A 14,268-nucleotide genomic window follows, 5' to 3' on the forward strand; every position below is an offset into this window, starting at 1 on the left:
CCTTCACAGAACATGAGTTACTTGAGAGCAAGGACTATATTGCTTTTCAATTTGTATTTCTTATCACTTAGCACAGTGCATAGTAAAAGCTTTTTCTGGAGGAGGATTTTGGAAAGATGGAGAGTAGGTCAGTAAATGTCAAGCTCTCCAAATTTCCCCCACAAACACAACAAATTTGTGCCTCAAGGTAAACGTAGACTGGAGAAAAATCAAGAGGACTTAGGATAGACTAGGGATCCTCTGGTACAGCACAAGATCAGAAGAAAGCCCCCAGGCCTAGGATTAATCAAAGTGAATTGCAAACATCTCTGAGCTATCTCCTCAGAAATACCTACTGTGGATCTCTGGGGCTAGCTCGATTGGGCTGGAGCCTGAACTAGAACTACAGAAGCTTTCACCTCCCAGACTGTGTGTGGAGTTAAGGGTATGAGTCCAGGAAAATTGAGTAAGTGTACCTTGGCTGATTAGGAACACCAGGCCCAACTGTACTGCAAAGACACAGTCCTGAGTGAGAAAGAACCAGCACACCCATTGATTGCAAATGTAGCAGGGCTGAGACTCTACTGGTTTCTAGCACTTACAGGAGGGTGAAGCTTTTTGGTTTAGGGTTCCTAGTCAGAGTGGAGAGATGCAGTGAAATGAGAGGCACTATCGCCCTACCCCACGATTAGAGGTGCTTACATCAATACTTCTCATTTAAAAAAAAAAAAGTGAATTGGCAGAGGACCCCCCAACCATAGAAACCTACTATACAGGAATAGGGAAGACCAGGATTCATCTTTAACGGACATTGGAATAAAAAACAAAAAAAGCTGCTTCTACCCCAAAGAGTAACATTAAATGACTCCCTGCCCAAAAAGAATTCATAGAAGTCAAAAAAGAATTTTAAAATCAAATGAGACACACCGAGGAAAAACTAACTAAATAAAAAACCGTCCAAGAAAAACAAGATTATGAAAAGTTGATCAACTAGAAAAGGATGTACAGAATCTTAAAGATGAAAGTAACTTTGAAAATTAGAATTGGGCAAGGGAAAGCCAGTGGAGCTATGAAACCAAGAAATAACAAAACAATATAAAGAATGAAAAAATAGAATAGAATGTGAAACATAAGAAAAACAACAGATCTGGAGAACAGGTCAAGAAGAAAAGAATATAAGAATAACAAGCTAATTGTACAATATTTCAGAGTCTGATTCTTTTTGTACAGCAAAATAACGTTTTGGTCATGTATACTTATTGTGTATCTAATTTATATTTTAATGTATTTAACATCTACTGGTCATCCTGCCATCTAGGGGAGGGAGTGGGGGGTAAGAGGTGAAAAATTGGAACAAGAGGTTTGGCGATTGTTAATGCTGTAAAGTTACCCATGCATGTAACCTGTAAATAAAAGGCTATTAAATAAATAAAAAAAAAATAGAAAAAAAAAGAATATAACAATAATTGGACTACCTGAAAGCTATGACCAAAAAAAAAAAAAAAAGAACCTTTGATACAATAATGCAAGAAATAATCCAAGAAAATTGTCCTGGGGTGATGGAACATAAGGGGAAAGTAGAAATAGAAAAAATTAATAGATCACCATCTCAAAGAGATCCTTTGTGGGAGACACATAGAAATATTATTGCCAAATTTAAAAAAAACCCAGATCAAAGAGAAAATTCTGTAAGAAACAAGAAAAAAGAACAATTAAAATACGCTGGAACTACAATTAGAATTATACAGGACTTATCAGCAGCCATAACAAAAGACTGGAATCATATAGTAGCCTAGTACATATATGTTAAAATATCATTTTATCATTATATTATAGCAAAATTGTCCATAATATTGAATGGGGAAAAAAATGAACATTCAACAAACTTATAGAAATTCAGGATTTTCTTTCAACCAAACCCAAACTCAATAGAAAATTTAACATATAAGTGCCAATATCAAAAGATCAATTTCAAGGAACTTAACATGGACAAATTGTTTTTTGTTTTTTTGTTTTTTAACACAGAAGTGTATGTCATATGTTTAAGATTGACACCAGCAATTGGGTAACTCAAAAGAAAGATTGAAGTAGAGTTGAGTAAGAACTGACTCTAAAAAAGCAAAATCACCTAGAAAAAGGTAAAAAATACTAATTATGTTATACAAATGAGGTACAGAGCAATAATAAATACAGAAACATTAGAGCAGGGAGGAAGATTTCTAGTTCTAAAAATCTACTTATTTTGGGAATGAGTTAAATAGGCAACACTACATACATAACATAAAGAAGATAGCACTCTCCAAAATCTATAAAGAAATAAGGGGGTGTAGATAACCAGAACTGTGGAGAAGTATACTTGAAACAAGGTGTTAACTCAGTGGAATTTAGTTAGTTCATATAGATATATTTAGTATGGTGATGTAGTAGTTCTCTAGTTTACAAATATTCAGTATGATGTAATGACGTAAATTATAATAGGGCATTTAAACTGGGGATGCAGTCAGATTGCTCAGACTGGCAGATAGGGGGAAGGGGGAGGTAGGGAGTAGGTGGGGAGAATGGTTAGACTGTCAGACTGCTGGAAGAGACTGGATCACACTGAGATTGGATCAGACTATGACAGACACAGATTGTGTAAGACACAAAAAAGACTTTGGACTCTATTCTTGTCCATTCTTGTGATGTCTATCCTGCTGAGACCAAGGCCCTTCCAGAGGACCTCCAGAAAGCTAGCCAGAACATTACAAGGCGGGAGAGATGAATGGAGGGGAAAGCAAAGGATGTGAGAAGATAAGAGAGGGCTTCATGGGTTGGAGAAGGTTAAGTAATTACAAGGCAAGTTAATGAGCATTATTAAAGCAGAAGAGTTAGCAGGGTTAGGAAAAAAGCTAAGTCAAACAATTCAATCAAGAGAAAAATCTGTATCTTGTGTCAGCCATACTAATATTATTTTAGGTGAATGTTTACATATAGGTTAATGCGTGTGGATATATATGTGTGTTTGAGTCTATGGAAATATATATGCATGTTGCTTTATGTATGTGTGTATGTAGATATATGCGTATATGAATGGGTCTGTGAGTGGGTGTGAATGTATTATTTGTGTGTGTGTGTGTGTGTAATGGACAGGGATGTGTGGGTGTGTACATGTGTGTATTATATATCTATATATGTATATAATATATATCTGTGCTTAATTATAGCCTCCTTGGGGAGGAGGGAGGGATGAAAGGGAAAAAAAGAATAAAGTAAAAAAAAAAAGTGCTCATCAGAGAACAAAAAGATAACCAACAAGAAAACAAAGAAAATATAGATACTCATGAATATAATTTCTTCTAATATAATGCATCCTTTCTTGAACTAGTAACTTATTGTTATAAATTTTGAATCCTCCTTGATGTTCTGCTGGGCACTTGATAATGTTTGGTTTGGTTTTGTTTTGTTTTCCTTTTTCTATTTTTATTCTATTTTTTAAATAAAAAAAATTTTTAAGAAAAAAAATTATTTTCCATTCATCCATCTATTCATTCACTCAATGGCATAATAGCTGATAAAAGATTTCAGGTTGCAATGAGAAGCATAATATGCATGAATAAGGATTTAATGGGTTTGCTGTATAATGCCATGGTCAGATCCTATATGGAATACCGTGTTCCTTTGTGGCCACCAAATTTTAGGAAGGACATTAACAAACTCTGGAACATCTAGAGGAAGACCACCTGAATAGTGAATGGCCTTGACTTCATGCCATTTATAAATCTGAAGGACCTGGGATATTCAGCATAAAGAAGAAAAGTTGAGGATATGATAGCTATTTAAAGTATTTAAGAGCTATCATACGGAAGATAGCTTAGACTTTTTCTCCTTGATACCAGAGGGCAGAATTGGGATATTAGGTAAAAGCTATAAAGAAACAAATTTAAGATTGATGTGAGGAAAAGCTTCCTAACAATTAGAACTATCCAAAACTGGAATGGATAACAGATAATGGATTCCTTCTCACTGGAGATCTTCAATTCAAAAATTGGATGACTATATTTGTTTTGTGCTAGAAGATTTTTCTCAGGTATAGTTAGTATTAGATAGTTCTTGCTAACTCTAAAATTCAGTCATAATAGATCATAGATATTTCAAGTTTGCTGAAAGAAGTTATAGAACATAAAATATTAGAATTTGAAGGGACCTGGGAAAAATATTTTAAGTATTAAAAGGAACTTAAAAATTATCTAGTTTTATTTTCCAGTCAAGAAAAAGTCTTTTCTTTTCCTTTATCTTTGTCATTTAGTTTGGGTTATGAAACATAATGCTATAATTCATTATGTTTCAATGGATTTACAATCTCGTTGATGTGATATTTCACCAATGATTATTGCCACTATCTTTATTTATTTATATATTATGTATATTATTCCATAGATATTCCATAAAGGGTCCCTCTAATATGCTACAGGCCTTTTCCTATGCCTTTTTACATTTTACTAATGAGAACTTGGGCTATTTATCCAATGCAGAAACAAAATGTCACTTTTGGCCCCTGAAGTTCTGAATTATGGGTTACATAGTCGTACTGATTCCTCAAATAGTGTCATCTTCCAGAATTTGCAACTGTGAAGCATCACTAGGAAAACATTTGTATTAAAAATAGGACTTTGTACTACAGAACAGTTGAATTTAGTCACTTGTTATTTTTATAAATAGTACACAGTTTCTCAAATGTAATCCAACTTAACCCGTTCCTCTTAATTAATTATGAGAGTAAGTCAGCGTTCATCTGTAATGCCTATAATCAGACATATGAACCACTCAACTGCATAGCTAGGCAATTAGCATTTTTTATTCATTTAGATTTTCTTATATGGATGGTTAGCCTAGTCTGTTGTGAGTATCCATGAATCTCATTGAGGAGGCTCTATAATGTCCTAAGGCTTGATGTAATCAGCACAATGAAATCCAAAAATAGGACTCTCTAAATTAACTTAGCACCAACAAGGAATTCCCCGTATATTTGCTTTGTTTAATAATCCTTTATCCCTTCCCCTCCCCTTCCACCTAGATAAATCTAACAACAAAATACACAATAAAAAAGTTAAGGAGGTGAATAAAATTTTAGAAAAGTTATGTATGATAGACTTCTGTAGAAAATTTAATGGGGATAGAAAGGAATATATATTTTTCTCAGAAGCTTATGGAACCTACACAAAAACTGACCTAGTATTAGGGTATAGAAACCTCACAATCAAATGCAGAAAGGCAGAAATAGTAAATGCATCCTTTTCAGATCATGATGCAATAAAAATTACAGGTAATAAAGGGTCATGGAAAAATAAACTAAAAATTAATTGGAAACTAAACAATGTGATCCTAAAGAATGAGTGGATAAAAAAAAAAATTTAGAATGAGTTGATCAAACAACAAATCATAAAAGCAATAATTTCATCCAAGAGAATGACAATAAGAAGAGAATTTATCAAAACTTATACGATGCAGCCCAAGCAGTTCTCAAAAGAAATTTTATATCTCTAAATACTCACAGAAATAAAATAGAAAAAGAGGAGAGCAATGGTTAGGGCATGCAATTGAAAAAGCTAGAAAATGAACAAATTAAAAATCTCCAAATAAATAGCAAATTAGAGATTCTGGAACTTTAAAGAAAGATTAATAAAATTGAAAGTAAGAAAAGTATTGAATTAATAAATAAAACCATGAAGTGTTTTTATGAGAAAACCAATAAAATAGATAACCTATGTTTAATTTGATTTTCAAAAGAAAGAAGATTTTCAAGTATCAGAAATTAAAAGGGTGAATTCACTACCAGTGAAGATGAAATTAAAACAATAATTAGGAATTATTTTGCCCAACCATATGCCAAAAAAATCTGACAATCTAAGTGAAATGGAGGAATATTAACAAAAATATGATTTGCCCAGATTAATAGAAGAGGAAATAAAATAGTTAAGTAATCCCATTTTAGAAAAAGAAATTGAACAAGACATCAGTCACAACTCCCTAAGAAAAAATCTCTAGAGCCAGATAGTTAGAAGTGAATTCTACCAAACATTTAGAGAACAATATCAATACTATATAAACTATTTGAAAAAAAAAAATTGAAGAAGTCCTTCTCAATTCTTTTTATGATACAAACATGTTGTTGATACCTAAACTAAGAATGGTCAAAAAAGAGAAAGAAATTTACAATCTCTCTAATGAATATTGATGCAAAAAATTAAATAAAATATTAGAAAAGAGATTATTACCAAGATAACACACTATGATCATATGGGATTTATAGCAAGAATTCAGGGCTGGATCATTAGAAAAACTTAGAAGTATAATTGACCAAATCAATAACAAAACTAATAGAAAGCATATAATTATCTCAATAGATGCAGAAACAGCTTTTGACAAAATATAGCACCTATTCCTATTAAAAACACTAGAGAGCATGGGAATAAATGGAGTTTTCCTTAAAATAATAATCAGTATCTATCTAAAACTGTCAGTAACCATTATGTATAATGAGGATAAACTAGAAGCCTTCCCAATAAGATCTGTAGTGAAGCAAGTTGCCCATTATCACCATTATTATTCAAGATAGTACCAGAAATGTTAACTATAGTAATAAGAGAAGAAAACGAAATTGAAGGAATTAGGCTATACAATGAGAAAAAAAACTGTCATTCTTTGCATATGACATGATGGAATACTTAGAGAATCCTAGAGAATCAACTAAAAAAACCACTTGAAATAATCACTTTAGCAAAGTTGCAAGATATAAAATAAATCCACATGAATCATCAGCATTTCTATATATTACTAACAAAACCCAGCAAAATATAGAAAGAAAAATTACATTTAAAATAACTGTAGACAACATAAGATATTTGGGAGTCTACTTTCCCAAACAAACAAACCTAGAAACTATATGAATACAATTACAAAACACTTCACAGAAATAAAGTCAAAGCATCTCATTAATCAGAAAAAAGATCAATTGCTCGTGGATAGGCTGAATGTAGAATGTAGAATGACAATTCTACCTAAATTAATTTACTTATTCAATGCCATAACAATCAAACTACCAAAAATCATTCTATAGATCTAGAAAAAAATTATAATTAAATTCATCTGGAAGGACAAAAGGTCAGGAATATTGGGGAAATCAAGAAAAATTCAAAGAAAGGTGACCTAGTTGTACCAGATCTAAAACTCTATTTTAAAGCAGCAATTATCAAAATTGTTTGATACTGGCTAAGAAATAGAATGGGGAATCACTGGAATAAGTTAGATATAAAAGACACAGTTGTAAATGTCCAAAGCAATCTACTTTTTGATAAATCCAGACTCTAATTTCTAGGACAAGAATTCACCATTTGACAAAAATTGCTGAGAAAATTAGAAAATAATATTGCAAAAACTAGATATATATCTCATATCATATAACAAGAGAAGGTCAAAATGGATACATGTTTTAGACATAAAGAATGATACCATAGTCTAGAAGCTGGAAAATGAATGGATGCCCATCAATTGGAGAATGGTTGAGTAAATTGTGGTATATGAATGTTATGGAATATTATTGTTCTGTAAGAAACGACCACCAGGATGAATACAGAGAGGATTGGCGAGACTTACATGAACTGATGCTGAGTGAAATGAGCAGAACCAGGAGATCATTATATACCTCAACAACGATACAGTATAAGGATATATTCTGATGGAAGTGGATTTCTTCAACAAAGAGAAGATCTAACTTAGTTTCAATTGATCAAGGATGGACAGAAGCAGCTACCCCCAAAGAAAGAACACTAGGAAATGAATGTAAACTGCTTGCATTTTTGTTCTTCTTCCCAGGTTATTTATACCTTCTAAATCCAATTCTCCCTGAGCAACAAGAGAACTGTTCAGTTCTGCACACATATATTGTATCCAAGATCTACTGTAACCTATTTAACATGTATAGGGCTGCTTGCCATCTGGGGGAGGAGGTGGAGGGAGGGAGGGGAAAAATCAGAACAGAAGTGAATGCAAGGGATAATGTTGTAAAAAATTACCCTGGCATGGGTTCTGTCAATAAAAAGTTATTTAAAAAAAAAAAAGAATGATACTATAAGCAAATTAGGAGAGCAAGGAATACTTTTATCTGTCAGATCTATGAAGAAGGAAAGAATTTATGACCAAACAAGAAATAGAGAACATTATGAAAGGCAAAATAGATAATTCTGATTACATCAAATTTAAAAGTTTTTTGCATTGTTTATAGCATCTTTTTTTGTAGTGGCAAGGAATTGGAAATTATATGAATATAATGGAATACTATTGTTCTGTAATAAATAATAAGCAGATTGATTTCAGAAAAGCTTGGAAAAACTTACATGAACTGATACTAAATGAAGTGATCAGAATCAGGAGAACATTGTACACAGTAACAAAACTATGTGATGATCAATTATAATAAACTTAGATCTTCTCAGCAATGTGGTAATAGACTTGGGATGGAAAATGCTATCCACATTCAAAGTTTCCACAACTATAGAAACTGAATGTGGAAAGAAGCATAATATTATCGCCTTTTTATTATTGTTGTTTGCTTTTTCTTTTTTGTGGTTCCTCCCCCCCTTTTGTTCTGATTTTTCTTTCACAGTATGCCATACATGGAAACTTTTTAAAAAGTTTATGCACAAGCCCTTTTTGTAGTGTCAAGGAACTGGAAACTGAGTGGATGCCCATCAGTTGGGGAATGGATCTCTTCATGTGAGAGGATGATCATGATGTAAGGAGACTGAAAAGCAGTTGTGTTCTATGACCTCTCCACTGAGAGGTTTGACCTCTCTCCTTTTCCCTCTTGCCTCCAATTTATTTCATCCCCAATTTACAAGGAACATCTGCGAAGGCTGCTTTGCAACTTCTTCAAGCTGTAGAGGCTCTCAGAGAACTGACCTGCCCCTTCCCTAGGCATGGTCCTTAACATGAACTGATGCTAACTAACTGAGTAGAACCAAAGAACTTTGTATACAATAAGATTATATAATGATCAATTGTGATGGAGTTGGCTCTTTTCAAAAATGAAGTGATTCAAACCAATTCCAATAGATTAGTGATGGAGAGAGCCATCTGCATTCATTAAAAGAACTATAGGGACTGAATGTAGATTACAACATAGTATTTTAATCCTTTGTAGTTGTTGTTTGCTTGTTTGTTTTTTTCTCTCATTTTCCTCCTTTTTTATCTATTTTTTCTTGTGCAGCATGATAAATATGGAAATGTGTTTAGAAGAATTGCATATGTTTTGCCTATATTAGATTACTTGCTGCCTAGGGGATAGGGAAAGTGGGGAAGGAGGGAGAAAAATGTGGAACACAAGGTTTTACAAGAGTGCATGTGTTTTGCATGTATTTTGAAAAATAAAAAGCTATTATAAAAAAAAAAATTTTATGCACAAAGCCAATGCAACCAAGATTAAAAGGAAAGCAGAAAGTTGGGAAACAATTTTTAAAGCCCGTGTTTCTGATAAAGGCTAATTTCTAAAAAATAAGAGAACTGAGTTAAATTTATAAGAACAAAAGTCATCCCCTAATTGATAAATGGTCAAAAACTATGAACAGGCAGTTTTCAGATGAAGAAATTAAAGTTATCTATCATCATATGAAAAAAATTCTAAATCACTATTGATTAGAAAAAAGCCAATTAAAACAGCTCTGCAATACTACCTCTTACCTATCAGATTTTCTAATATAACAGAAAAGAAAAATGATCTAAGACAATTCCAAAAGACTCATGATGGAAAATGCTGTCTGCATCCAGAGAAAGAACTATGGAGACTGATGCATATTGAAGCACGCTATTTTCCCTTTTTTAGGTTGTCTTTTCTTTCTTGTTTTTTCTTTATTCTGATTCTGATTTTTCTTCCACAGTATAACTAATGGATAACTATGTTTAATATGATTGTACATGTATAACCTATAACAGATTGCTTGATGCCTAGGGGAGGGGGACAGAGAAGGGAGGCAAAAAGGAAAAGAATTTGGAACTCAAAGTCTTATGAAAGTGAATGTTGAAAGTTTGCATGTAATTGGGAAAAAATAAAATATTAAATGGGGGGAGAGGCAAACATCTTTGATGAACATACATTTTCCTCTTATTTTAAATCACTATTATATTTGACCTTCATCTCTTTCCATTTTATCAAAGGGTCAAATATTTGTTGGCTTAACAGTTTATGGATTTTTTTTTAAACCTCTTCATTGTGGCACCTGTTTTATATCTATTAAACTTTTGCAGGAAAAAATTATCATTAAGTCTAATATTGTTGCCTTTTTTCATTTTCTTCTTCATTCGAATGGGTAAGGATGAAGATATTGTTCAGAGTGTATTTTTCTAATTGGCCTTTTAATTTGATCTTGATTTTGACCTTTGCTCTAAATTATCAATGATCTCGGTATATACAACCAATTGAGTCTAGCTAATGAGTCTAGTCATTTATTTCCTATCTATTAGTATATATGTCAGTTTCATTTTTTTTTTTTTTGGTGGTTTTTCAGGATCTCTTATGCATTTCATGTTTTGACTCTTTTTTGGAAGATTGAATAGTCTAATGTTAGACCTCTTATATTTCTCAAAACCTGAACTATATTTCCTTTTTTTTTTTTTTAATAGCTTTTTATTTACAGGATATATACATGGGTAACTTTACAGCATTAACAATTGCCAAACCTCTTGTTCCAATTTTTCACCTCTTACCCCACCCTCCCTAAATGGCAGGATGACCAGTAGATGTTAAATATATTAAAATATAACTTAGATACACAATAAGTATACATGACAAAACATTATTTTGCTGTACAAAAGAATCAGACTCTGAATTATTGTACAATTAGCTTGTGAAGGAAATCAAAAATGCAGGTGTGCATAAATATAGGGATTGGGAATTCAATGTAATGGTTTTTAGTCATCTCCCAGAGTTCTTTTTCTGGGTATAGCTAGTTCAGTTCATTACTGCTCCATTAGAAATGATTTGGTTGATCTCGTTGCTGAGGATGGCCTGATCCATCAGAACTGGTCATCATCTAGTATTGTTGTTAAAGTATATAATGATCTCCTGGTCCTGCTCATTTCACTCAGCATCATGAACTATATTTCCTAACTTTTTTTTTTTTGCCATCATCACTTGGAATCCTGTCACAAAGTATATACTGATCTTGTGTGGAGGATATTAAAATTTTGTTTATAGAATTCCTTAATTTATTCAGTCGTTTTAACAGATGTTGTAATTATATTCATCATGATCTTTTTTGCTTACATTCATCATGAGCTGGTAGGATAACCCTTTGCCCCGAAATCCTTTTCCTTCTTGTCTTTCAGTGCATAGTGGAAATCCCTAACGCTAGTCCCCTAATTTCATTGTTTGCTTCTGAAGGGAAAATCTATGAGGTTCCTCCTCCATTAGCAGCATTTTGAAGATAGGGGGATCATTTGATTTTGTTAATTGTAAGAAGGCAATATTGATGTGTTTCACTTAATCCAATGCTATGCTAGTTGTTGATGAAAGTCAAATGAGAAAAGATTGAGAAAAGATCTCATATTTAGAAAACTTACAATTAGCTTAATTTTTTATAGCTGGTCATTCATTCATTGTTTCCTTCTAACAATTTCTGAGCTTAATCTTTTCAGGGTTATTAGCTGGCCACCTCATCTTAAATATTCAAGGGTGTAGTGGTGACTAGATAGTCTCTCCTTGATAAAGAACTGCTGTTCACTCTTTAGTCATAACCAGATGCTAGAAACTTACTACACCCAGCTAACAAAAAGCTTGAAAAGTATTTCCCAGGACAAGGTTAAGTCTTTAACCCTATCCTTAACAGTGAAATCACAGTTCTTTGTTCTAAACAAATCAGGGACTTAGAATTAGAAAAGCAAGCTCTGCTTTGTTGGGATCTTGGAGTCATGCATTTCTCTAATCAAAAGTGATTTAGAGCATTTTTTTTTTTACATGATTAAAAATCCTTCATATCCTTTGACCATTTATCAATTGAGGAATGGCTTGTGTTCTTATAAATTTGATTCAGTTCTCTATATATTTTAGAAATGAGCCTTTATCAGAAACAGTGGCTATAAAAATTGTTTCCCAGCTTTCTGCTTCCTTTCTAATCTTGGCTGCATTGATTTTGTTTGCACAAAACTTTTTTATTTTAATGTAATCAAAATTATCCATTTTGCACTTCGTAATATTCTCTAATTTTTCTTTGGCCTTAATTCCTACCATCTCCACAGATTTTATAGGTAGACTATCCCTTGTTTTCCTAATTTGCTTATAGTATCATCTTTTATATCTAAATCAAGAACCCATTTTGATCTTACTTTGGCATAGGATGTTATATGTTGGCCATTGCCTAGTTTCTGCCATACTGTTTTCCAGTTTTCCCAGTAATTTTTGTCAAATAGTGAGTTTTTATATCAGAAGCTGGAGTCTTTGGGTTTATCAAACATTAGATTGCTATAATCATATGTCTTGTGAACCCAACCTTATTCCACTGATCCACTGCTCTATTTCCTAGCCAATGCCAAATGATTTTGATAACCACAGCTTTATAATATAGTGAAAAAAGTACTTGTAAACTTTAAAATGATATATATATATTTAAATATGAGCCATTTCAATTAATAGGAAGGTAATGGTCTCTTTTGCAGCCTTGCCTCTGGTAGTCTATGCTGGTCCTTTAAGAAGTTTCAATCTCCATTTGTATTATATGTTCTACATTCTTATTCCAAGATCATCTTCAAGGGGTATCAAAAACTCTACAGCTACTAAAGATGTAACCTGTCCTTAACCTGGTCATCCTGATCCTACAGCCTTTGATGGTCTCATTCTTTTGATATGTGCAAGATTAATGAGTCTTTAGTGCAAAGCTGGACCAGAACTCTGCTTCTCCATGATATTGCTCCTCTCAAAAACAGATAATTTTTTGGAATCAGAATTGGCTAATTATGCAGGCATATACTATAGGTATCCTAAAACAGCATAATGTTAAGATACTATGAACTTTAAAATATTTATTAAACATTTACTATGTGCTAAGCTCTGGGGATATGAATATAAAAGCAAAGAAAGTTCTTACCTTCAAAGAGCTAATGTTCTAATGGGAGCAATTAACACAAATAGGGGAGAGGTACTTTTGATTAACTTAGTTGTGGATTGGGGGCTAATCTGCTTTTGAAGCAGTCAAAGAAGGAGTGAAGTGATTTGTGATGAGAGAATTCTTAAAATTGTGGTCCAGGTGAAACAATCACTAATAAGAAGAGCAAAGCCCCAGAATGCAAATTTTTAAAAATCTCGTACTGGTGGCTGCTAGGAAGATATCTGGGAAATGGGGTTGCAACTCAAGAATCCTGAACTGTAGGCCTTGAGTTTCTACTACCTTTCTCTGTAATCTAGGTAAAGTTGCCTTCTCCTTTTGGGCTTCAACTTCGTCATCTTTCAAAAGGAGGTGTGGGGCTCAGCAATACTGAAGACCCAGTCCATCTATGACAGTTCATGTGGTATGTTGCCTGGTGTCAAAGTTATCTTCTTATAAGACTCAATGATGTCTGTTATAGTATAAAAAATGTACTTTAATCTCTTATTTCCCCACCTGCCTGTAATTATACATCTAATTAGTCCCTCTTTCACGTGTTTGGAAAATGGCTTGAAAATAAATTATTTTTCAAATTAGAGGACCAAAGAAAAATTATTTTTCTAGTATATGGATAAGGGAAGAGTTCATAACCAAACAAGGGATAGAGAGAAACATTGAAGATAAAATAGACAATTTTGATTATGTAACATTTTCTTGGATAAACAAATCCAATGTAGCTAAGATTAGAAGAAAAACAGTGGAATGGGAAAAATCTTCTTAACAATTTTTTCTGATAAAGATCTTATTCCTAAGATATATAAAGATATATAATATTTTATATATTATAAAGATATATAATATTTTGTAAAAATAAAAGCCATTTCCAGTTGACTAATGACTAAAGAAGCCAGCAGTTTTCTGAGAAAGAAATCCAAGCTATCTATAGCCATCTGAAAAAATGCTCCAAATAACTAATAGAGAAATGCAAAATAAAATACTTGTAAGTTCTGTCTCATCCATCAGATTGAAACAGTTGTCAAAAAAGTTGTTTTTCAGAATGGCTGGACCAGTTCAGAGCTCAACCAACAAGTACATCAATGTGCTTCCTTTCCCAAAGCCTCTCCCATACTGGTGGAACTAAATCCCCAAAGTCACTAGTTTTGTGCATAACCCTTGATCT

General features: G+C 32.8%; 1 protein-coding gene across 3 annotated transcripts in view; it reads left to right on the forward strand.

Annotated features, from left to right (window-relative positions):
- Nucleotides 1-14,268, forward strand: part of MORN5 (MORN repeat containing 5) — a 59,731-nt gene that overhangs the window by 19,370 nt on the left and 26,093 nt on the right. The window contains exon 5 of one of the 3 annotated variants that reach the window (XM_031954242.1): nt 13,409-13,512. The exons of the other annotated variants lie outside the window; for them this stretch is intronic. Within the exon in view, the coding sequence (XP_031810102.1) occupies nt 13,409-13,482 (74 nt within the window). The 3' untranslated portion in view covers nt 13,483-13,512. The remainder of the gene's footprint in view (nt 1-13,408; nt 13,513-14,268) is intronic. 3 annotated transcript variants of the gene reach the window in all.

The sequence above is a fragment of the Sarcophilus harrisii genome, chromosome 2 (genome assembly GCF_902635505.1).
Source record: "Sarcophilus harrisii chromosome 2, mSarHar1.11, whole genome shotgun sequence".
Lineage (NCBI taxonomy): Eukaryota > Metazoa > Chordata > Mammalia > Dasyuromorphia > Dasyuridae > Sarcophilus > Sarcophilus harrisii.